Here is a 23,352-nt window from a genome sequence, read left to right as displayed (position 1 = left end):
AGGCGGCCGGGAGCTCCCGCTCAGATTAATGATTGCAGTCTAATCCGAGCAGACCCCATGATTGGATGCACATCGCGGGTAATTGTGTTTGTGGCCCAGGAGCAATGCTGAGGGGGGTCTGCTGAGGGGAGGCCCCATGGAGCGGGGACCGCAGGCTTGGACCCAGCTCAGATCTCTCCTTCCCCAGGTGCACCTCACCCCTGGGGTTTTCCCCCCAAGAAGTTAAAATTTAGCTTGGACCACACCTCCCCACCTCTCCACCGGTGGGCTGTGGGCTGTGGGCTGTGGGCTGGACGGTGTTAGGTGGCGGGGAGCTTGGAGGTTAGGTTGCCAGCAGCACAGAGACGGGGCCAAGAGGGTGAGGTTGATCCAGCTTTCACTATCCCTCCTCCCCTCCAGTCTCTGCCGTTCCCCTTTGAAGTGAGTGGGTTCCCATGGAAACCGTGATGTCCTGGGGAGCAGAACAGTGGCAGGAGCTGGGCCTGGCCAGGTGCAGTGGGGGAGGAGGGGGCTCTGCTGAGACGGCTCTGCGCATGATGGGTTCCGCCCCTGAGGCTGAAATACTGTCTGGGGACCCAGGAAATGGCCCGCCGGGCGCTGCAGAAGTTACCTGTTAGTGACGGGAAGTGCTGGCCTGGAGGCAGGAACAGCGAGAGAAGGGTGGGGACAGCTGTGCTTTGCTTCTCCAGGAAAAATGCCAGAGAATTGAGCTGCGAATCAGGTGCGGAGGGTGAGGTGACTGCAGGACCCTGTGTCTCTCCTTTGTGGCGTTAACTCACAATTGAACCGATTGTGTTAATATTAGTTCTGTTTCCACCACTAGATCGTTACCTCCATGAAGTCAGGGTCTACGCGTTTTCATTGATTGATCCCCAGCGCCTTACACAATACCTTAGACCCAGCAGCTTGGATGAGCACGTATTAAATCAGGGCCTGTTGAGTGGATTCCTTAAGTAGGCGAGGCAGGACCCGTCCATATTCCATGGTTCCAGGCTGGCGTGCTGGCTAACTGGCTCTGGGGGGAGCGGGGAAGGGAGAGCCCTCACATAGCACCTGTCGATTTCCGTGGTGTAACTGCATCCACCGTGGCCCGTTTCAAGCTACCAGTGTGCTGCTGAACAGAGGTGGGAAGAGATGCACACAGTTGGCTCTCTCCAGCCTCAAGCACAAACCCCTGCAGGTAGCCGAGTTACAGGTGCCCAGTTTTACCAGCACCTTTACAGCCGACTTTGTGGAATGCTTTAACTCATACCATTAGCCACAATCCTACACTCCTTGGCCCTCACTGACCTGTCTGGCCCACTCCCAGGTTCTAAATTTGAAATGTTCCCACTTAACGAATTAATGCTTAGAGGCTGGCCCAGAATAAGCGCTATGTAAGTGTTTGCAATTGTAATCTTCCTAGATTCTACCCAGCGCCGTCCAACTCTTAACATCTGCTTGAGCAAAGCCCTGATGCTCCACGTTCTCCAGGTAGATTCCAAGGCTTTCCTGTTTCATCCGTTAATGAGTTCCTTCCCAGCAGCTCCAGAAAGCCCACATCAAACCAGTCTTTAGTTTCTCAGCTGTCAGAGTCTCGGCCTTTCCGTGTAGTGTTTGTAGTTCTTCCTGTCGGTCTCATCTCTCTGTAAACCACACTCAGAGCTTCTGCCCATGTGGCACCCAGCCCTAGAGAGTTCAAGCTGAAGTCCACTTCTAGTTCAACGAAAGCAGTACACGTTGCTAAGGCCTTGTTTATAATACACTTGCCCCTGTTGCATTCAGACTGGATCCCTCTAGAATCCACGCTTGTTTAGGGAAAGATCAGAACGGGGCAGTGGGCAATGTTCAGATCGCTCCCTTGAGACTATCCCTCTAAAGGTCACTGAAGTTCGGGCTCGGTCCTAATGGTCCAATAGCTAGAGGGACAAAGGCCATAGAGCAGCCGTACTGAGCTGTGGGACAAGGTCTAAAAATAGATGTGGTGATAACCAGCTTGGTTGCCTTGGGAAAGTTAGTCCCTCTGAATCTGTTTTCTCAACTGTAAAAAAGGAAATAGTCATAGCTAGACTAAAATGAGATGATATATGATAATATCGAGCACACAGATCAGTGTTTGCTGCCTGCAGTGGGATGGGATGGGGGTGTTTGAAACAAAGGGGCCAGCATGGTCCCCGTGGCCTTTTCCGCATGTGAGGCGTCTGGTGCATTCAGGGAGGTGAAGTTCAGGCTGCAGAACAGGGCCTGTGGACCTCGATCGCCTGGGTTTCCATCCTGGCTCCGCCACTGGGCAGTAAACCTTTCTGGGCCTCTGTTTCCTCATCTGTAAAATAGGACCGAAAATAGTGCCATCTCTTCATTAGGTTGGTCATGAGGATTAAATGAGATAATACCATGAAGTGCTGGATAAAGAATCTGGCATGTGGAGAGTACTCTGCAGCCGTTAGCTGCTGTGAGATGTTTGGGGGAATGGAAACAGGGGTTGGTCGGGCTAGAAGGTAAATGCTGAGGGGCGATCCAGCAAGAGGCAAGACAGGAAAGGGCTCCCAGCTGAGTGGTCCTGCACTGCGGTTCAATTAAACATTTGCTGAGCTCTGCTACGCGGAAGCATCGTGTCAAGTTCCAAGAGGGGTTCTGAATTAAAAAGAATCAGTCCAGGGAGTGGCAAGAAGATAGACATAGGAAGTAGCTATAGTATAAAATTGGCACATCTTATGGGCTCAAAAAACTCTATGTGGAATTGACAGCAAGGCCTCTGGCCCACAGCGCAGTGTAGGAGAGTAGCACTGCTTTTCCCAAGGGAGGTGAAGCCCAAGGGAAATGATAGCCAAGCGGCCTCTCCTGGGGCCGGGCTGGTGAATGGGGAGGCGGGAGCCCCCTGGGCTTGGGGCTGGGCAGAGGGGCTGGCTGCTGTGTGACTGTCCTCTTTAGCAGCTGCCTGGCCAGAACCCTGGGAACTGGCACTTCCTAATGAATTTTCTTTGAGGGAACTCTTCCACCTTGTGACCAAGGGGTGTTCTGTCTCCAGGGAGCTGACCCAGGGACTTAACCCTGTGCTTTCCCTGGCATAGAGCTTGGTCATTCCTGGGACGTGCTGGGTGAGGTGGCCTGAGAATGGTGTGGGAGAAGTTTAGACATTCCAAGCAGAAGAGTCAGGACCAGATGCTTCTGGACTAGGTGCTGGGAGCAGATGTTCCAGGCTGCATTCTGAGCTGGGTTTTATGGGCTGGGGCTCCAGCAGACACTCCTTGCGTTTGGAAGCAGTTGGATTCACTGACATCTGAGCAAACATAACTGTAGCTGTTGACTACAGTCAGGGGAGTGATCCTGCTGGAGCCGTAATCTGAAAGTCAACCCGTGCTCAATTCTCCCCCGGCACCAGGCAAAGCCTGTTCCCTGCCCTTCCTGCCGGCATCTCGAAGGCCCCCGCCCCGGACCCAGCCTCTGCACATGCCGCTGGCAGGCCCAGAGGCTGCGGCTGCCTGGCCCAGAGAGCCGGTGTGTTCAGAGGCAGCGGGTCCTGATGCTTCCACAGCTCACCACCTGGCCGAGGCAGAGCTGAGAAGTCCAGGTACCCCGCCAAGACAAGGCACATGGATAAGAGATCCAGGAGCCTGGAATCCCAATGACACTTATCCTCACAAGGTTATGTTAGGATTAAAGGAGATAACCAGTGCTAACAGCTGACGATGCTTGGCACAGACAAGCCTTACAGTGAATGGTGGCCACCGTTGTGAGGAGTTACTGTGACAAGTACTAGACTGGATCGGTCCCCCTTACTAGAGGGAAGACACCAGCCATTGGGCTACCCGCTGGTGCGAATTGAGTGTGTGGGGGGCACGTCAGGTGGGAGGGTCGGGGAGCCAGCAAGCTGGGCCTTTGAGGGCTCACATGGCCCATGGCTTCTCACCAGGGCTGGACTAAGCCAGTCTAGCCCTTCTAAGCCCCACTCTCTGATTTTCCCAAGCACTGGGCCATTTTGTGGTCAAGTGGAAAGAACATAAGACTAAGACTTCAGCCTAAGCTCTGATTCTACCACTGAGCAACTCATGTAACCTCTTTAGATAAACTTTCCCACAGGGTAGGCATAAGATGAGAAAATGAAAGATCTATAAAAACGTCAAAGCCTTCTCCAACACACAGAAGTATTATTATGAGAGAAAGTTCTTTTGGAAACCTGTTTGGTGAGGTAGAGACTGTCTTGTGCTGCATGGGTCCTGATGCTCAAAGGGTAAACGTGGCAGCTCAGTTCTGTGACCCCAGGACGCATAGGGCTCAAGGCCAGTAGAGGAAAAAAGGGGGAGGAGGATGAAGTGACTCTAATAATGGTTCAAAAACAGTACCTGGGAAAGGGGGAAGAACACAAAATTTGGAGTTTGGATACCCAGATTTAAATCTCAACTCAGTCACTTATTAGCCTGATGTAATTATTTAACCACATGGCCCCTCAGTTTGCTAATCAGTAAAATGGGAATAATAAAGATATTGGGTGTTTCAATGCAATAAGCACATGAAATGTAAGTTACGAAGTGCCACCAAATGTGTGTGGGTGTGTCACTGTCATTTTGCCATGACAAAATGGACGGAGCTCCGCTTCCCACACCAGACCTTCCCCCAGTGCTTTCTTGTTGGGGACTGGCTGGCTCTCTGGTGACTTGGATAGAAACTGCCTCTCACTAGCTACCTAACTGCAGGGAAGATACTTCTATTTTCTCTTCCTGAGTTACCTCCCCTTAAAATGAAGAGGCTGGTCATGAAAAAGACAGGAGATAAGTGATAGTAAAGATGTGGAGAAGAGGGAACTCTTGTGCACTGCTGTTGGGATTGTATATTGGTGCGGCCACTCTAGAATACAGTATGGAGGATCCTTAAAAAATTAAACATAGAACTATTTATGATCCAGCAGTCCCACTTTGGGGATCCCAAGGAAATGAAAACACTAACTCGAAAAGACATCTGCACCCCCATGTTCATAGCAGAATTATTTACAATAGCCAAGGCACAGAAACAACCTAAATGTCCACTGATGGATGGATGGATAAAGAAGTTGTGGTGTATATACACAGTGGGATATTATTCAGACATGAAATAAAACACAAGGAAATCCTGCCGTTTATGACAACATGGAGGGACCTTGAAAGCATTATGCTAAGTAAAATACATCATAGAGGAAGGCAACTTCTGTAGGATCTCACTTATATGTGGGATCTAAAAAAAACTTAGAGCAAAAGAGATTGGATTTGTGGTTATCAGAGGTGAAGGGTAGAAGGAGGGGGTAATGGAGGAGGGTGGTCAAAAGGTACAGACTTCCAGTGATAAAAGAAATAAGTACTAGGGATGTAATGTACAACATGACGACTACAGCTAACGCTGCTCTATCATATATAGGTAAGTTAAGAGAGTAAACACTAAGAGTGCTCATCACAAGGAGAAAAATTTTCTTTTCCTTTCTCTCTTTTATCTGAGAAGATGGATGTTAGCTGAACCTACCGTGGTAATCATTTCAGGGTGTATGTAAATCAATCCATCATGCTACGTGCCTTAAACTTATACAGTGATGCAGGCCAATTATTTCTTAGTAAAACTGGGGAGAAAATGAAGGGGCTGGAGAGGAGATCCTACCAGGTCTCAAGTTTTAGGTTCTTTGTATTCTCGCCCTTGTAGACCAGCCTTAACAACCAGTTTGTTGAGATTTCACATTTATTCCTTTTTTTTAATGTGCCAGGAGGGAAGGGTGTGAGTGTGTGTGTGTGTGTGTGTGTGTGTGTGTGTGTGTGTGTGAAGGGATGGGGACAAAGCAGACTGTGGCCTCCCCTGAGCCCCACACTCCCCAGGGATGGACCTGTCCACCCACCTGGGGGAGGAGAGCTGGTTGGAGCCCAGGAACCCAGCAGATGCAATTCCAATTTAGCAACAAGAAGAAGTCCTCTCCAAGGCAACCCAGGCGAACATACCGCCCACTGGGCAGGACTAAAAATACACCCGCATGGTTTCAACGTCACACCTGAAGTAAAAATACATCCAACCAGGAGCTGCTGGCTTGGTCTCCCCCACCCCACTCTGCTCTCTCCATCTGGTGCCTTTGAGGGGAGGAGAGGAGGGCTGGCCGAGCGCTTCCTTCACACTTACTCGTCTGCCCCTGAGACCCTGCCAGCCCTCACCCCACACACCCAGCAGAGCCCAGAGGAGACTGGGGCCCTTTGTAGTAACTGTGGCTGGAAGCTGCCAGATGGCTGTAGCTGACCTTGGTACCACAGGGGAGTGGATTCCGGGCCCGAAAGAACTTTAGGCTTGTGTCTCAGAATCTCCGCTTGCTGTCAGTGCTCGCTTCGTTCATTCATTTGTCCCCATTCACTGATCCTCCGAATATTTATTGATCCTCTGCTCTGTGCCAGGCACTGTGCTGGGAATTCAGAGCTAAGACGAGTTCGTGGACCAGAGAAGCTCCCCATGTAGTGAGGAAGACAGATCTGTGCACAGACAACTGTAGTCAATAGAATTTAATCATTGTCCTGTGGGAAATAAAAATAAATTCTTACTGGCAGTGTTTTTTGGTTTCAAAAATGGGGTTCCGAGGTCCAGTAAGTTGTCCTTTGCCTCTCCTCCTCCTCTTTCTGTGCCTCTATTTGAGTTGGCATGTGGGCTTGTTTCCCTGCCAAATGAGTCAGTAGAGATGGGATTATACATTTATTGGAGTGGATAGCGTCGATGTTGACCTGAATAAAAAAAGGTGCCCCCGTGCCATTCCAGGGAACTGGAACAAGCGTTAATTGACAGCTTACTGAGTGCCAGACACTCTACTTGTTCCTTCATGTAATTCTTAACAATAACCTCTGTGGTAGGTGGCGTTATCCCTATTTTATAAAAGAGGAAACTGAGGCTCAGAGAAATTCAGTAACTTGCCCCAGAGTCACACAATTAATTATCTGTCTCCAAAGTCTATCCTTGAGGGGGTGATGAAGGTGCAAGGGGCCCGGGGCCACCTGCTGTCTGTTCAACTACCGTGTTCCCCACTGAGTCTATCCAGGAGAAACGCTGACAAGAAAGCTGAGACCACGCTGTGAAGCACCGTGGTGTGCTCTGATGGTGCTGACTCTGTTTTGTCAGCATCAAGGAGAGATTGCACTGTAGTTCTCAGAACGACTGCTTGGAATGGGCCTTCTGGCCATGAAAAGATGCCCAGGAAAGGGGCAGGAGTCGTCCTGAAAGGTGCCTCCAGGGTATTGTCTCTGATTCTGTGATCTCAGTGACCTGACCTGGGGCACTAGAAATAAAGGGTTACAATGCCAGCCCCCGGGTAGGGTTTCCAGGGTGGTGGGCCTTTGACAACTTGAGACCTCCGCTGTGTGTGTCCGTGGAGACCAGGTTGGGTCGCTGCTTGCCCCCCTTTACCCCCACCTCACTGGCCAGTGGCTAATGTCCTCTGCACAGGTCTGACCCTGACCAGGCTCTGGTCCCACTGCCTCATCACCAAAAACCTCCATCCAGAAATGTTCCTTTCCTATTATACATTCCCTCCTCTGGACCGTCCACTCTCATCCCAGCTAGGAAGGGCCAAAGGCTCTGACACCCCACCCTGTCCCCATCGGAGGAAGCAGCCAAGCCTCAGGGGGTGGTGAGTGCTGACACTGGGCTGTGAAGGGAGGTACAGGACAGGCCTGGGGGCTCCAAGGTCAGTCACAGGGAGAGGCAGTGGACAGCCAGGCAGGCTGCCACACACTTGGCTGGACCCATAATTGAGGTCTGCAGTTCTGGCCAAGGTCACAAAGGGAGGGATGGCTGAGAGGCTCAGAAGTGACAGAGTGGCATGACTGTGAATCACAAGGTTTATCACCCAGAAAGGGAGCTCAACACTAATGTCCCCCCATGTGTGTGACTGTCATCGCCATCCCGCAACCGCAGTCTGTGGGGCTCTGTTTCTCTCTTCATATCTGTTCCCTGTTTCTTGTGTTCTTTGCGTTATAGCCTCTCTGAAGCGCTATTTAAAAAAATTTTTTTTTAATTGAAGTATAGTTGCTTTACAATGTTGTGTTAGTTTCAGGTGTACAGCAAAGTGATTAAGTTTTATATATATAAGTTTATATATATATATATATATATATATATAAGTTTTATATATTCTGTTTCAGATTCTTTTCCTTATAGGTTATTACAAAATATTGAGTATAGTCCCCTGTGCTGTACTGTAGGTCCTTGTTTGTTATCTGTTGAAGCTCTATATTTTGGCATCCTTTCTTTTTCCTATCTCTGCTTCTCTGTTTATGGCCCTATGAGCAGAAAGAAATGTTAAAAAAAAAACGTTTTTCTTAACCCAGGTTGTCCAAGGAGGAACGGAGGGAAGCAGAACAAAGTCCACTTGTCTTCTTTTGAGTCCTTTTAGCAAAAGGAAATGAGCTTCAGCCTTATAGGGGAGCTTGCAGTTAGATACGAGTATAAAAATTACCAAGGAAGTTATGGTCTCCATCCCAAGAGGTCTTCGAAAATGTTAGGGAAACCTATTGGGCCATCTGCAGTGAGAACATCTGTCTTGAAAGAGGGAGGAGTAAAATGGAAGGCGCTGAAGCTTTCCTGCCTGAGGATGCTCTCAGAAGCCTCACTAGAAATATGTGTGTGGGTGGGGGGATGAGGGGGGGCCCGGATCGCTTTGCCCTCAAGAAAATCTGGGGCTTCAGCGAGGGGTCTCAGCCTCGCTGCTGCTGGAGAGAGGGTGACATTCAACTCTGCAAAGGGCTTCAGCCAAAATTCTGCCCTGTTTAGGCCCAGGCCCTTTGAGGTGCTCCCAGAGGCAGCCCTACGCACCCTGGCCCCAGACTGGGCATTTTAGGCCCGCGAATTTGGGTGATGCAGAAAACAACGAAGGCAGAAATGTCAGAAGTAATTAAACCAAACGATAGCTTAAACCCCTGTAGAAATCAACACATCCGGTTTAACCACCTTAAGCTAGCACAAGACTGCAGTTCTGCGGAGAGCGGTTCTTTATTTCTCTGGATCGTTAACAGGAGCTGTTAATAGGAGCTGTATATCTTGAGTTTGTGGAGAGGGGTTCTTTCTTTATTTCTCTGGATCGTTAACAGGAGCTGTCTATCTTGAGTTTGTGGAGAGGGGTTCTTTATTTCTCTGGATCGTTAACAGGAGCTGTATATCTTGAGTTTGCTTTTGGTTCAGACGCTCCTGGGGAGAGGTGAAGAGGGTGGGCCTGGGGGTGGGGACTCCGAAAAGAAAACAAGATATAATAAAATCTTATTTGAGGTCCTCTCTCGCCCCCCGCTCCTGGCACTGTCCGCACTCGGGGCAGCCTGCCCTCCCAGCACCCAGGCAGAGGCACAGCGCTGAATGTGATAAATGAGGCCATTAGAGAAATTCATTTCTCTTTATTAGTCTGTGTCAGATCCTTTCTATTAGTGGCTGGAAACGACCTCTCTTCTGCAGTAAAATGTCATGCCAGTTCACTCCTTTTATTTGTTCTGCACCAACGAGGCTCAAACTCTCCCTGAATTAGTGCAGTGAGATTTATTTTCTCCAAATTTTGAACGGCTTAAGAGAGATTGGCGGGGGGGTGGCAGGGGGGTCGGTGGTGGGATGAACTGGGAGATTGGGATTGACATATATACCCTAAGATGTATAAAATAGGTAACTAATAACCTGCTGTATAAAAAAATAAATAAAATAAAATTCAAAAAAATAAAAATTAAAAAAAAGAGAGAGATTGGGCTGGAGGGGGCGGCCAGGTGGGAGGCGACACAGGGAAAAGCGTGGAGAAAGGTCAGGGAGGGAGAAGGCGAGCTCTTCTGGAGGTCAGACGTCCTCGGCTCTCTGGAAATAAAGGCTAATGGCCATCTTTCACATCTCGTTCATCATCGTCCAGGCACTGGGGACCGAGTTTGCACGTTTCTGCTTCCAGCCTCTGAAGGGTACTGATCCACGGTGGGAGAGATCTGGACAGCGGGAAGAGGAACTCCTTAAAACCCATTTTCTAGTTGGACAGACTGAAGCTCAGGGAAGGTCAAGAATGACAGGACCGGTATCCCACGCATGACCAGGAAATCCCCCTTCCGATCCCCTGCCTGGCTCAGACAAGGGCATTCATGTCCCTGGAGGGTAAAGTGCCCAGCCCTCCTGGTCACTGCCCTAGTTACCCCACCCCACCCGCGGCCCGCAGTGGAGGCTGCTGGAAAGGACTCCTTGAAGGTGGCTTCCAGCCTCTTCCCCAGTCTTATGGGGTGATGTTGGAGGATAGCTTAAAATATAGGTCAACGCTTAGGCAGGTGTAGGATGGGCAACTGGGGAAGGGGCTGGGAACTGGGCCGGGAACAGCCTTAAAGAAGGCCATAGCATCACTGCAGCCACAGAACCCAGCTGAGTCACTGGGAGACTGATCCTGTTTCTCAGGGGTGGTACAGAGCATCTCAGCAGTCCCCACACTTGAGGTAGCAGGTAGCAGTCAGGGTGATCGAGAGATGCAGGTGGATAGAGCACGGGAGCCACAGGCAGCCCTACCAACCCTGGCTGTGGTTCATATGAAAAGCTGTGGGTGAGCACAGATGTCATCCGAACTCCTGGGCTCAGGGATCCAGGGATCAGGGCGGGTGGAATCAGAGGCAGGAGGCTGGGGAGGGTGGGGTATGAAGGGAGGATTGGGGAACTGTTAGTGCAGCTCAGGCAGGGAGGGGCTGGGGAGAGGGGCCATGGCAGCAACCAGGAGGCCTGTTCTGTGCTCCACGGGTCCTTGCTTAACTTGGGGGAGGGGATGGAAAGCACATTTTCTTCTACTGAGAGATGGCAGAAGCCATAGAAAACACCCCCAGATATGCCCTCGTCTCTCTCTCTCTCTCTCTCTCTCACACACACACACACACACACACACACACACACACACATACATACATACATACATACATACATACATACATACATGGGAGATCTGACACCTGCAGGGGAGAGGTTTATAAAATGGACCAATGCTAGAGCTCTGCCTGGAAGGTACACGCTGTCCCCCAGTGGAGGGGACAGTGCCTCCACCCCAGTCCCCAAAAGCCCAGCTCTGTGTGAGACCTCGGATCTAACTGCTGCTCACCTCTTCGACCTCATCTCCCTCCGTTCGCCTACCTTGCTCCAGCCACAAGCGCCTGGATTTTGTTCCAGAAACATGCCAAGCTCATTTCTCTCTGAAGTGCTTTGCGTTTTCCCCTGCTTGGCAAGCCCCTCCCTCTGACCTTTGCCTGACTGCCTCCTCGTCCTTCCAGGCTTAACTCAAATGTCACCTCCTCAGAGAGGCCCTCCCTGATCACTCTTCTCCCTGCAGAGGCCAGGACAGTGGCAGATGAGCTCACCCTCTCCCCCCAGCCCAACTCCTGGGCTGGTAGCTGGGAGATGCAGTCACCGGCAGCTCCCTCCTCCCCGCCCCACATGCCACGCACGCTGTGTACACAAAACACATGATGCTCGCACACGCATTGCATACAGATAGCACGTAGCCCTGCACACACACTGCATACAATAGAGGGCATAGGCACCCTGTATTCACAGCACACAAACTCTGCACCCCAGCTCCATACACGCAACCCATATGTACATAGTACAGCAGAGACGCAACACCGTGTGTGCACACACAATAAAAACACCTAGGACAGCCCACTTACACAACGCTCACACTTGCTCTCGTTGACAGCCCACATTCAACCCAGGTGCACACACGTGCACCGGCACACCCACACACCGTCAGCAGCTGCCCACCCTGCCTCCAGCCGGCGAGGAAGGAACGTGCAGTGACCGCGGCCGCCGTGGGGATGGGGCAGGGGCTGCGCCCCCCACCACCTGGCGCGACGCTGCGGGTTATTAGTTCCTGGTAATTTAGTGCCCTTGTACGGAGTCGATTTGTGCCTTTCACTCCTAATTGATCTAGTGGCTGTTTAAATGGCAGCGGGCATCTGTTGAGATAGGAAGGTTCATAAGGCGCAATAATTCATAACACCGTCTGGAATTTGCCTTTCATGTCCCTCAGCTAAACCACTGCAGGTCTCTGCTTAAATCCCAGCCATGAAGGCTTCCTTTGGTATTCCACTCAGGGCCAGGAGAATCTTGCATTAAACTGGGATCAGGTTAGATTAGACCATAATATGCTGTGGTATTAGTGGCTGCAAATGAAGACTTATACTGGAGTTTAACCCCTTCACCTGGTTTTCTCTTTGTCTTCAGCGGATGGCTGAGCGAACCCATTGTTTTTCCACCAGCTTCCTGAGGGGGCCGAGTAGCTCTTCTAGCAATTTGGGGCTGCAGATGGGCTACCCTCAGATATTGACCCTTTTTTCCTCCAGACTGTGACCCAGCCTGCAGCCTTGGAGCCCAGCTATTTACACATCAGCTCCCAAAACAAGGGTCAGGGAGATAGTGTCTAGAGACAGCTTTGCCAAGCCACGCAGCTCATCTGTGGCAGGAATTCATCTCCCCTCAGCCCCCGCTGCCCCCGAGCTTGAGTAGAATGACCAGTAGGTGTAGGTTTGAGTGTGGATGGGTCTCAGCACCTTCTGCCTTTCTGCCCAGGATTATTGGAATCCCAGGATGGGACAGGCTCACAGGGGTCCCCCATCGGCCTACAAACACTATGCAGGCTGAATGTTCAGTCCTTCTCGGCATGTTTAATCATAGCGTGCTGGAGGGAAGAAGCATGATCTGTTTTCATTTTCAGGACTTGCTGTGCTTTCCAATATGGTAGCCACTAGCCACATGTTGCTATCTAAATTAAAATTAGACAAAATAAAAAATTCAGTGTCCTAGACACAAGAGCCATATTTTATTTATTTTTAATAGATCTTTATTGCAGTGTAATTGCTTCACAATAGTGTCTCGGTTTCTGTTGTACAACAAAGTCAATCAGCCATATGCATACATATGTCCCCATATCCCCTCCCTCTTCAGCCTCCCTCCCACCCTCCCTATCCCACCCCTCTAGGTGGTCACAAAGCACCGAGCTGATCTCCCTGTGCTATGCGGCTGCTTCCCACTAGCTATCTATTTTACGTTTGGTAGTGTATATATGTCCATGCCTCTCTCTCGCTTTGTCACAGCTTACCCTTACCCCTCCCCATATCCTCAAGTCCAATCTCTAGTAGGTCTGTGTCTTTATTCCCATCTTACCCCTAGGTTCTTCATGACCTTTTTTTTTTTTTCTTAGATTCCATATATATGTGTTAGCATACGGTATTTGTCTTTCTCTTTCTGACTTACTTCCCTCTGTATGACAGACTCTAGGTCCATCCACCATGGACGTTGCTTAAAAAACTAAAAATAGAATTACCATATGACCCGGCAATCCCACTACTGGGCATATACACTGAGAAAACCATAATTCAAAAACAGCCATATTTTAAATGTCCATTGGAGTCATGAAGTTAGTGGCTACTGTATTGGACAGCAGAGATTGTAGAATGTCTTCATCACCCCAAGAAGTTCTGTTGGGCAGTGCTGGCTACAACATCCCCATTGGCAGAAGCCTGGGGACCAGACCCAACATACGTACTTTCTCCTCTCCCAGCTCGCAGAGCTTACTCAAAAAGAAAGGAGCTAGATGTTGTGGTTCCAGGGCACTGAGGTGAGCAACCAGAGAGGGATGTACTGTTGCTTTTTGGGAACCATGGTGGGAGGGAATGGGGCTCCAGAGTCCAGTGTCAATACCCATGTACACATGTGCACGTGCCGGGTGTGAAGACATAGTTGTTCACTCATGCTGCAGAGAAATGAGAACGAGATGCACTTGTATATGCAAATGCGGTCACACACCTAACATGTATGTATTCAACAAAGATTTATTAGTATCCACATGCCGCTGCTAGACTCTGGGCAGACAGTGAGGAATGAGGTGGGCTTGCTTCTTGCCCTCACGTAGCTGAGAGTCTAGTGCGGAAGACAGGTGGTAAAGCAAACAATCCAGGGAGCCGTTGGCACAGGTTGAGGGAAGGGGCAGTCAGGGAACCTTCCCAGAGTGGGTGATGTCGAAGCCAAGACCCATAGAGTCGCCAGGTAAGCACTTCAGCTTACACCCATCCATCACAGAACCGTCACACACATGCGCACACTCACACTCACGTATTCATCATTCACTGGTTCATTGTCAGTCACCGAATATTTATTAAGTGCCTGCTATCAGCGCCAGGGCAAGGTCCTAAGGATACAGTGATCATTGAGACAGAGACAGCCTTGGAGGAAAACACTGGACAAATAATGATGCAAAGAATTATTTAATTACAGCTGTGCTAAGTGTGTGATGATAGAAACGTGTAGGGAAGTGTTACACGTGTGACTGGGTTGTCTGACCTAAACTGAGTCGGCCAACAGATGCAGGACAGGTGGAGACTTCTGCCCTCCACGTGTGATGAGTACTCAGGTCCACACCCCGCCACGTACACTTGCAAACACACGGGTGCTACCCTCGGCTGGCTCCACGCAGCCACGGGAGGGTGTGTGACCAACCACGCATGTTCACATCCAGCACTTTTCTGGACATTTCCCATATTTCCTTCCCAGATTGACATTGAGCCAGAAATGGACACCTACTTCTGGGAAGGGTTATACCCAGCATCCCTCATCAAATATCTGTGCAGTTTCTCTGGACAAAGAGAAAAGTTAGGCCCCTGGTGGGGAGGGACAGAAGCCTCTGAGGCCCTAGGAATCAGGAGACTGAATTCTCTGTGCCAGGGCGTGAAATGCTGCCGTCTAGGCTGACCATGGGGACTGGGGCCTTTCTCAGGGAGTGGGACCCTGGGAGAAGAAGTGATGGCAATGTGGGAAGGGACCCTGGTGGCTTCTGAGCCCCGACGGCAGCAAGTCTCTGAGTACGCATGTGTGAGCTCTTGATGTCCCCGCAGGCACCCTCTTTTCCCGCTCCTGACGCTGCTGTTTGAGAAATGTGAACAGGCCACGCAGGGCTCGGAGTGCATCACCTCCGCCAGCTTTGACGTGGACATCGAGAACTTTGTCCACCAGCAAGAGCAAGAGCACAAACCCTTCTTCAGCGACGACCCAGAGCTGGACAACCTGGTAAAGACCCTGCAACCCCGCCCTGGCTAGGCTCTCCCTACCTTCTGATGCCCTCCAGATGCCCTAGAAGCGACCCTTTCATTCATGCATTCAACAAAGAAATTTGCATGCCCCCTGTGGGCAGGCACTAGGTGTACCCTTCCAGCATCTGAGAACCTTAAACCAAGAGTTGCATGCAAAGGTGTTGCTGCCAAAGCTCTCCCCTCCTCTGCCGCTGCAACACTAGTAGCATCACCTACAACCCCCTTGCAGTGCAGACGGGAGGAAAGGAGGGTCATGGCGCCCAGAATGTCTGGTGTAGCTGTTCCAAGAGCTAGAGCCCTGGCACGCTGGTAAATCTGTCTTGGGCTGCCCAGAGAGGAGCTGATGGCCATGTGCTACAGTGTGGAGGGTGGGGATGACAGGCACCGTCAAGCAGATCGGTGATAGGAAGACCGGAAACAGAGTCACACTGAGAAGATCAGCAGATGTCCTGCCCATTTAGGGGGACGCAGTAGATCAGGCTCCCAAACCTAGCTTGTCATCCACATCATCACTACAGCTTTGAAAAGCACACGGGCCTGGGGCCACCACCTGGAAACCGTGATTCAGTGAGTTTGGTGGGACCTGTGAAGGTACATTTTTAAAGGTTTCCCAGACAGCTGCAATCTTCAATAAGGCTTGGTAACCACTAGATTAGATGATGCCTGAAATTCTCATCTAGCCCTGGGAATCCTGTAGAGAAAGAGAGCTGTAGAGAGGGTGCTCTGTTTGTTCATCATGACAGCTGTCATCCTGGGATTATTAACCACAATTCTTGATTTTTCTGTGGGTGGATTACCCAGATGATGCACGGTGAATTTGGAAACTCTGAGAAACTCTTTCTTCCACAAATTGATTGATTATAGCACTGACCTCTTGCAATCAGTGTTTAGTTAGTACCTACTCCCAAAAGGGAAACAGAATTAGAAAAGCAAATGTGACTCCAAAAAGGAAGGAAGAAAAACACACATACACAGTGCACCAGCAGAACAGATTTAAATGACTTGGGTATTATCCTGTGTTGTGAATTATCCACCCCACTGCTTCTCTCAAGAGTTGATTATGCTACTTTATGGAGGCCAGAAGAGCTACCAGGAGAGCCCCCCAGCCTGGCCTGGAAATTTGTGAAGTATTATGATGCGTTTAGAGGACAGAGGATAAGCACCTGACCGGGGTCGGGAGCGTTAGTGCAGATTTCTGGGAGCCGCAAATCCACCTCGGCTTGTGCCTGGCCCTCCCTCTCCCCTGGCTGGGATTGAGCAGACATCCTTCCTGGGAGCCCAGACCACTGTCTCTCAGGTCCCCTAGGACAGCTGTCCCCGTGCAGGTTCTCCAGTTGGTCCAGCAGTAAGTGCAGGCTGGCCTGGCCCTGCCCTGCTGTTCGGTTGCTCAGAATCTCAGAACCGCAATTGTGAGTCAGGTCTTTAGAAGCTACACCCGCAGCAGCCATGGAACCAGGAAGTGAGGCAGCCGTTTCTGCAGGAGCTGGAATGGGCACTCCTCTCCCTTGACCCCAAAAGAAACTGAGGCCTAAATTGGTAGGAAATACCCCAAGTAGGCTGAGTAATATGAAAGAATTTACACCTTCAGAGGTAGGAGTCCTGGGGAAACAAACCTCACAGACCTTGCCCACTACCACCTGCCAGGTGAGCTATAGAAGACCCCCCGAGGACAGCCTCTTATTCTAGCCCAGCCTGGAAAATACCAAAAAGTGTGGCCGCCTCCCTGTTCTCCCCTGGCCCACACTACCTGGGTCTCTCAGAGTTCTGTTCACTCAAAGATTCAGATTTCTTCATTAATCCAACAAAACTTGGTTAGTGTCTGCTACGTGCCACGCCTGACCTAGGCACGTGGATGTTGTAGGAGCTGCCCCAATGGCCCCAGACCCCCGGTGCTGCCTGGGCCTCTATCTCAGGGGACTGGGCTGGGAGTGGTCCACTGGTGGAGCAGGCCTTGGACAGCCCACCTCCTCATGTGGACCTGATTTACCCAGAGTTAGCTGCAGTCAATGACTGATGGATGGGTCGATTATTTAAATGGAGACCACTGAAGGAGCCAAGGACCTCAGCCCAGCTACACAGCTCACCCTCTGGGTGACTTTGATGACAACTCCTTTGAAGCTCAGTTTCCTCGTCTATAGAGCCAATACGCCTGTCTCCTGTGACAGTCATAAAATATTCACGAGATGGCTTGTGGAACTAAATGCATGGCACCCAGAAGGTTGAGGTCAAATGCAGTATCGCTAAAGCCAGGCATTCCAGCCACCTCACCTCACCTCCAGGCCGTCAGAGAGACTGTGTGGCCTGAAGCCTGAAACTTTACCGGGAGCGAGGGGAGGGTGTCAGGCAGCGCCCTTTGCCACCCCACTTGTAGTCCTGTGTCGGGAGGGGAGAGATGAAGCGGCCGATCACAGGAGCCATCATTAGAACAAGAATCATGCAGCCAGCACAGCCGAGATGCACATAATTAGAAATTAGAAAAAGGTCAGATCACGTCATTATCAGCTCAATCAGCTGCCGAGTGCCACAGCCAGTTAATTTGGCATCTGTGTTTTTTACAACCCCACACACGTAGCCCAACGGACTGTAACTCTTTATCCGGACAGATATACTGCGCAGCGGAGCAGGGACATAAAATGAGACCCCAAGCAAATGAGCTGAGATAATTGAGAGATTTATTTTTTAGATATATGTGTGTCAGGGCGGCTTTCCTTTGCCCTTGAATGTTGACTTTCACAGATGGGATTGTCAGGAGGACACTAGGATCCCCCGAACTCTGTCCCGCGCTGGGCACTCGGGTCCTGCCTCCTCCCCAGCTCCCCCAGGCCCACCACGGGCACGCGGGTCCTCCCCCTCCAGCTGGTCCCCTCCTCTCGTCCACGCAAATCTCTGTGTCTACCTGCCCCGCTCCACGGTCTCTCAGACGAGTTCCCATGGGCACTGTTTGCTAAGCTCTGCCAGAGATGCTCAGAGACCAGAGAAGTGCCCAGAGTATAGGTTTCCGAGGGAACCTCCCTTCCCGGTTAGCCAGCTGCCCGAAAAGAAACTTAGAATCCCAAAACGCTGGTGGGGAAACCACAAGCGTGGAAAGCAGCACGCCCATTTTATAGATGGGGACACTGGAGTCTGGAGAAGGGCAGTGACTTGTCAGCATCCAGGTCTGCTGGCTCCTTGCACGCCATCACCTACCTCTCTGCTTCCCGGGGGGTAACAGAGGCCTCATTTATACAGGGTACCACCAGCATCTCTCCCCTGGTACCCACGCTCTCTGAGCCTCTCCACCTCCCCATTTCAGTGCCATGCGGGTGGCTTTCCACCCCCGTGGTGGCTAAGCTGGTATGCTCCCCCGGGGATACCCTCACTCCAATTCCCATACCCACCCAGCGTTCACCAGGCCTCTGGCACCTGGCCCTCGGATCCCCTGCTTGGGCCCAGCAGCCTCCGACTGGCAGTTGGCCCAGTCTGTAAAATTCGCAAGTTCCCCAAACCCCTTTGAAAGGTAAAAGCTTTTTGTTTTATGAAATCTGATTTATGGGCCCCCAGTGCAGGGCCGAGGTTTTATATATTATGCAGGATTTCAAACCGAAGCTCTAAAACGTACGGTTTCAGTTTCATGCATGGAATCTTTTTATGTGTAACTTTTTTAACACTTACGGGGCACGTTTTAATGAGACCCTGGTGTGGCTTAAGGGACAGATTATAGCTGCCTGACCGCAAAACCAGCTCCAAAATGGGGGCCCCTGGGCCCACTCTGAAGAGGCAGAGCCAGAGGCCAGAGGCTGTGAATAAGGAGGCCAGGCAGAGCCCTGGGCCCACCGAGACCGCGGGCGGCCCCCTTCAGAGAGCCATTCCCTTCGGCCTCCCGCCCACACTCTCTTCGCCTTGACGGGAGCAGAAAAATCCCACAAGACACCAGAACAGGGAAAGGAAATAATAATCAAAGCCAGTAACAATTAACATTTATAGTGCACTTACTGGGCGCCAGGTGCGTTCTGAACACTTCACCTGTATTATCTTATTCTCTTCTCAGACCCACAAGGCACAGATTATTATTATCCCCGTTTTAAGATGAGGAGATTGAGACACGAGGTGAGATCACCAGCTCAAGACCACACAGCACATACGTGGGTCAAATACAGGCGTGGAGCCCGGCCCACGCTCAGCAGTGACGCAGCCCTAGAGCCAGTCTTTTCTTAGTGCTTCCTCTGCACTTGTCTTTAGTTCTTTTCTGGCCAGATCTCGTTTTGTCCTCAGTACGACTCTGAGGGGGTTGCTGTCGCTATCCTACTTTACAGATGAGGACGCCGAAGTGCAGAGATCACGTGAATTGTCCAGAGCGTCCCAGTAAGTGGAGGACCCCAGACCTAGCCTCCAAAACCCGCTGTTCTCTAGCACCCAGCTCTGCTATTGAATTCTCACCATAGCCCTATGAGAGGGTTATCATTATACCCATTTTACAGAAGGGGGAATCCAAGACCGAGAGCCCTATAGTCAATAAGTTACAGAGCTGGGGTTTGCGCCAGGTGGGTGTAACTCCTGAAGCCCACCTCTTTCCCCTGAACCACAATGCTTCTCCAGACTCTGGGGACGTGGGAAGGGAAGTGCCACATTGTGACTTGAAAGCATTTGACTTGTCCTGCGAGGTGGCCTCCCTAAGCAGTCTACAGGCTCTGGACTTCACCTTTTTTCCATGTCCCAGGCCTTGTTCCAGTGACCCCACATTTCCAACTGCTCAGGCCAGGTCCGGCTGGTCTGGTCTGGTCTGGAAAAATTCCTGAATAGATTTTAGCTTTGGCTGACCTAGTGACATGCAGGAAGCGTCAGAGCACTTCAAGGAATGTGTGTTTCCCAATTTCTTCATCCGTAAATGAGGGAGAACATTCCAGCTTCCCAAATTGCAGAGGAAGGAGAGGGTAAACGGAATCTGCCCTCCAGGGCAAAGCTACCTCCCTCCCTAATTGCTGCCTGGAATCTCACTGGTTACCTAATCTCTGAGCCTTGATCTCCTCATCTCTAGCAGAGTGATAACAATGCCTGTGTGTCCCCCTGTTTCTGAGACTCAAATGAGGTAATGGAGAGAGAAGCATTTTGCAAATTGTAAAGTGCTACGTAAAAAAATGTTTTGAAAGGCAAGGACATCACTATCGAATGAAGAGGCCGCAATCCTACAAGAGAGGCCACTTTTCAGAGAAGTATTTGATGGTGGGGGGGAGGGGCGCGTTGGCGTAAAGAATCCACATACAACACACAGCTCCTCTGTGCCCAGGACATATGTGCACATGATCTTACTCAGTGTTCACCACAACTCTACAGTGTAAGTATTACCTATCAGCTTACATTTATAGATGGAGCTAAATGACTTGTCCAAAACACCCGGGCAGAAAATAGTAGATTCAGGATATCATGCCGTGCGACTTCCCAGAAAATGAGAGGCCCCTGTCCTGCGGGCTTTCCTGAGATTTGTGGGGCTCGTGCGCTGTGATATGAGACTGAAATGCAAGGGTGCATCTTGTTTTGCTTTCGTGAAGCCCTCTGCTCAGAAGAAGAGGGCTGTTTTTCTTATTTTGAAAGAGAAGGGAGGGAGAGAAGCTGAAAGATGAAGCAAAACTGAGAGAAAAGGAATGAAGGGTCCACTCGTCACAGTTGATGACGCTATTAAATTAAATGGAATTGTTATTGCACTAGAAGATTTGGAATAACTTTTTACATGACACTGATCACTTAGGAAAAATAGTTTAATATGTCAGAGTTTTATTCTGATTTAGAGGCAAAAACCCAAAATTGCATAAAAATAAGATGGAGGATGATTTACTAAACATAAATATAGAAGAAAAAACTGAAGATGACTATTCTTCCACTATCTGAAAATGGAACAGCAATAGAAAAGCCAACAGGATATTAGAAATCATTAAAAGAGGTTGCAAAAGTTTATATGCATTTGGTTCCCTGTGGTTTATAAAGCACTTTCACATTATTATCTCCTTTAGCCGTTATCAGATCTTGTGAGACAGGGATGAGGAAAACTGAGGCTCAGGGAAGTCGTGGAATTAGCCCAATGTCACCCAGTTTGTAAATAGTAGGTCTGGACTCAAATCCAAGCTGTCTGATGGTAAATCCCACAGGCTTTGCGCCAGGCCAGGCAGCTGCCCCACATTAACGGCATTGCCCATTTTTTCCTCTAATACTGAACAGGTCCTACATATTCATTGCCTTGGAATACCATTATGATTTACTCTATGTTCTTAAATCTTTAAACCAAGTCTATTACCTCATAAAAAAGTAATCCTTCACCTGTACTTTATTAGACCAAAATGCAGGTCCACTTTTGGCCACCGTGCACCAAATCTATTTAAACACATTGCATGCGTATTTCATTTGAGCAAAGCTATTTTGGGTAGGTTTTACTTTTAATTTTGTTCTACTTAATTGTATTTTCCGATTCTTTTTTACCTAACGAGGATTTATTGGCTATAAATAGATAGGTGCACTTTTCTGTGTGTATGGGTGTGTATGTGTGTATTCACGCAGAGATTTTAAAATGAATAAATAAAATGTTGATTGAAAATGGAGGATAGTCCAGTAAAGGAAAGCTCAGAGAAAGAAGAAAGAAGAAATGAAAGGAAGGAAGGAAGGGAGGGAGAAAGAAGAGAGGTTTAAGGAATTAGGACTATTTTGTCTGGGGAAGACAAAGCTAACTGGGCAACTTATTTAAGTCAGAGGTCTTGTCCAGTGTTTGGCATATAATGAGACTCAATATTTGTTGAATGTATAACATTAAATTAAGGGAGCTTGTATTGATGGAAGCCCTGGATGTTCTCGGTGCCTACAGAAGGCTGAGTCAGCACTTTATATTAAAGCGCAGAGATTGCAGTAAATGTTTGGAAGAACTCAGCAGATTGAGAGAACATGGAGATGGCCGAGGTGGTAAGAGAGCCTCAGGAGAGAAGATGCAGCCATGTGTCCGGGAGGGTTTGGACCATCCGGTCACCTAGAGACTGGTCTAGATCATCTCACGTGGTCCCTTCCAGGACCATCAGAAGTCCCTGTAACGTTCAGAGAATCAGAAAACAGAAGGCACCTGACAGTCCAACCCCCTCTTCTTACGCATGGGGAAGCACGCTGAGGTACTCTGGCTCCTGCGGGCCAGGCCAGAGCAGCCGAATGCGGGAACATTGCCAGGGAGGGTTCTGGAAATCCTAAACTTGAGTATCCTGGACGCCCGTACTTCCTGTCACTAAGCCACTTTCTCCCTAAACCATGCACCCTATCAACTGCCATTTTCTCTGTGTAAATCCTGAGACCCTTAGTTGCCGGTGAAGCAACACAGGCAACGTGGCTTCACGCTCCAGCTCTGTCACTTACCGACTGTGTGACGATAAGCAAGTAAACTTCTACCTGTGGCCTTCATTGCCTTCAACTGTAAAATATGGGCAATAATGGTACCCACTTGCAGAGGTGGTTATGTGTAATAAATCAGGCATGCGATGGGTTTAACACAGTCCCTGAGACATAGTAAGAATAAGAAATGTTTGGGTATTGTTATCCATCAGTCAGTCAATGAGTATTTATTAAACACCATATATTGTCAAGTAGAAAATTTAGGCAAGAGCAAATAATTTATTCAGTGCCCGACTCCATCTTCTGGTCCAAATAATCTGGACTAAAGTCACTCTTCTCCTCTTTGCCTGGGACGGCACAGTCTCCTTTAGTCTCAGCCCCACGGAGGGGGCATCCCCTGAGGACAAGACCCTGTGACTGAGCCCTGCTTGAAAACACGCAATTGTTGGTTTCTGTCTTTGAGTGACACTTAGTCTAATTCAGTACTCAGAGCCTTTAATTAGTCAAGCACCATCCCTACCCATCAGACAATCCAAATGCCAACCTGGGGGCGCCTCGCTTGCTCTCCACTTGAAATGCAGATGAAGCTCAGAGTGGGTGTGGCCCTGGCTTCTAGCCACGCAGCACGGCACACCTGATAGGATTCTCTGGGAGCGATGCCCATCCTTGTTTTCCTGGGCATCAAAATGCCGGCCCAAAGCTAAGAGGGATGCTTATATATTGCTTATATCAACATAAATGTCTCCAAGGCGAGCCCCACTTTTTTTTTACTTTGTGTTTTGATAGAACTATAGACTCACATGCAGTTGTAAGAATTAATACAGAGAAGTCCTGATCCCCTTCTTGCATGACTGCAATACAGTTTGACAACCAGGAAATGACAATGGTATGATCCACCAACCTTATTCAGATTTCACCAGTTTTACATGCAGCCATGTGTGTGTGTGTGTGTGTGTGTGTGTGTGTGTGTGTGTGTGTGTGT

General features: G+C 49.7%; 1 protein-coding gene across 6 annotated transcripts in view; it reads left to right on the top strand.

Moving 5' to 3' along the window:
- Window positions 1-23,352, top strand: part of PKNOX2 (PBX/knotted 1 homeobox 2) — a 258,304-nt gene that overhangs the window by 200,117 nt on the left and 34,835 nt on the right. For all 6 annotated transcript variants that reach the window (XR_003791451.1, XM_029208079.1, XM_029208078.1 and 3 more), the window contains one exon: window positions 14,841-15,012. Coding sequence is in view for 5 of the 6 variants with exons in the window: in XM_029208079.1 (XP_029063912.1) it covers window positions 14,841-15,012 (172 nt within the window). In the remaining variant the exon portion in view is untranslated. The remainder of the gene's footprint in view (window positions 1-14,840; window positions 15,013-23,352) is intronic.

The sequence above is a fragment of the Monodon monoceros genome, unplaced genomic scaffold (assembly GCF_005190385.1).
Source record: "Monodon monoceros isolate NGI ecotype Baffin Bay Population unplaced genomic scaffold, NGI_Narwhal_1 Super_Scaffold_7, whole genome shotgun sequence".
NCBI lineage: Eukaryota > Metazoa > Chordata > Mammalia > Artiodactyla > Monodontidae > Monodon > Monodon monoceros.
This window is presented reverse-complemented; position numbering and strand designations above follow the sequence as displayed.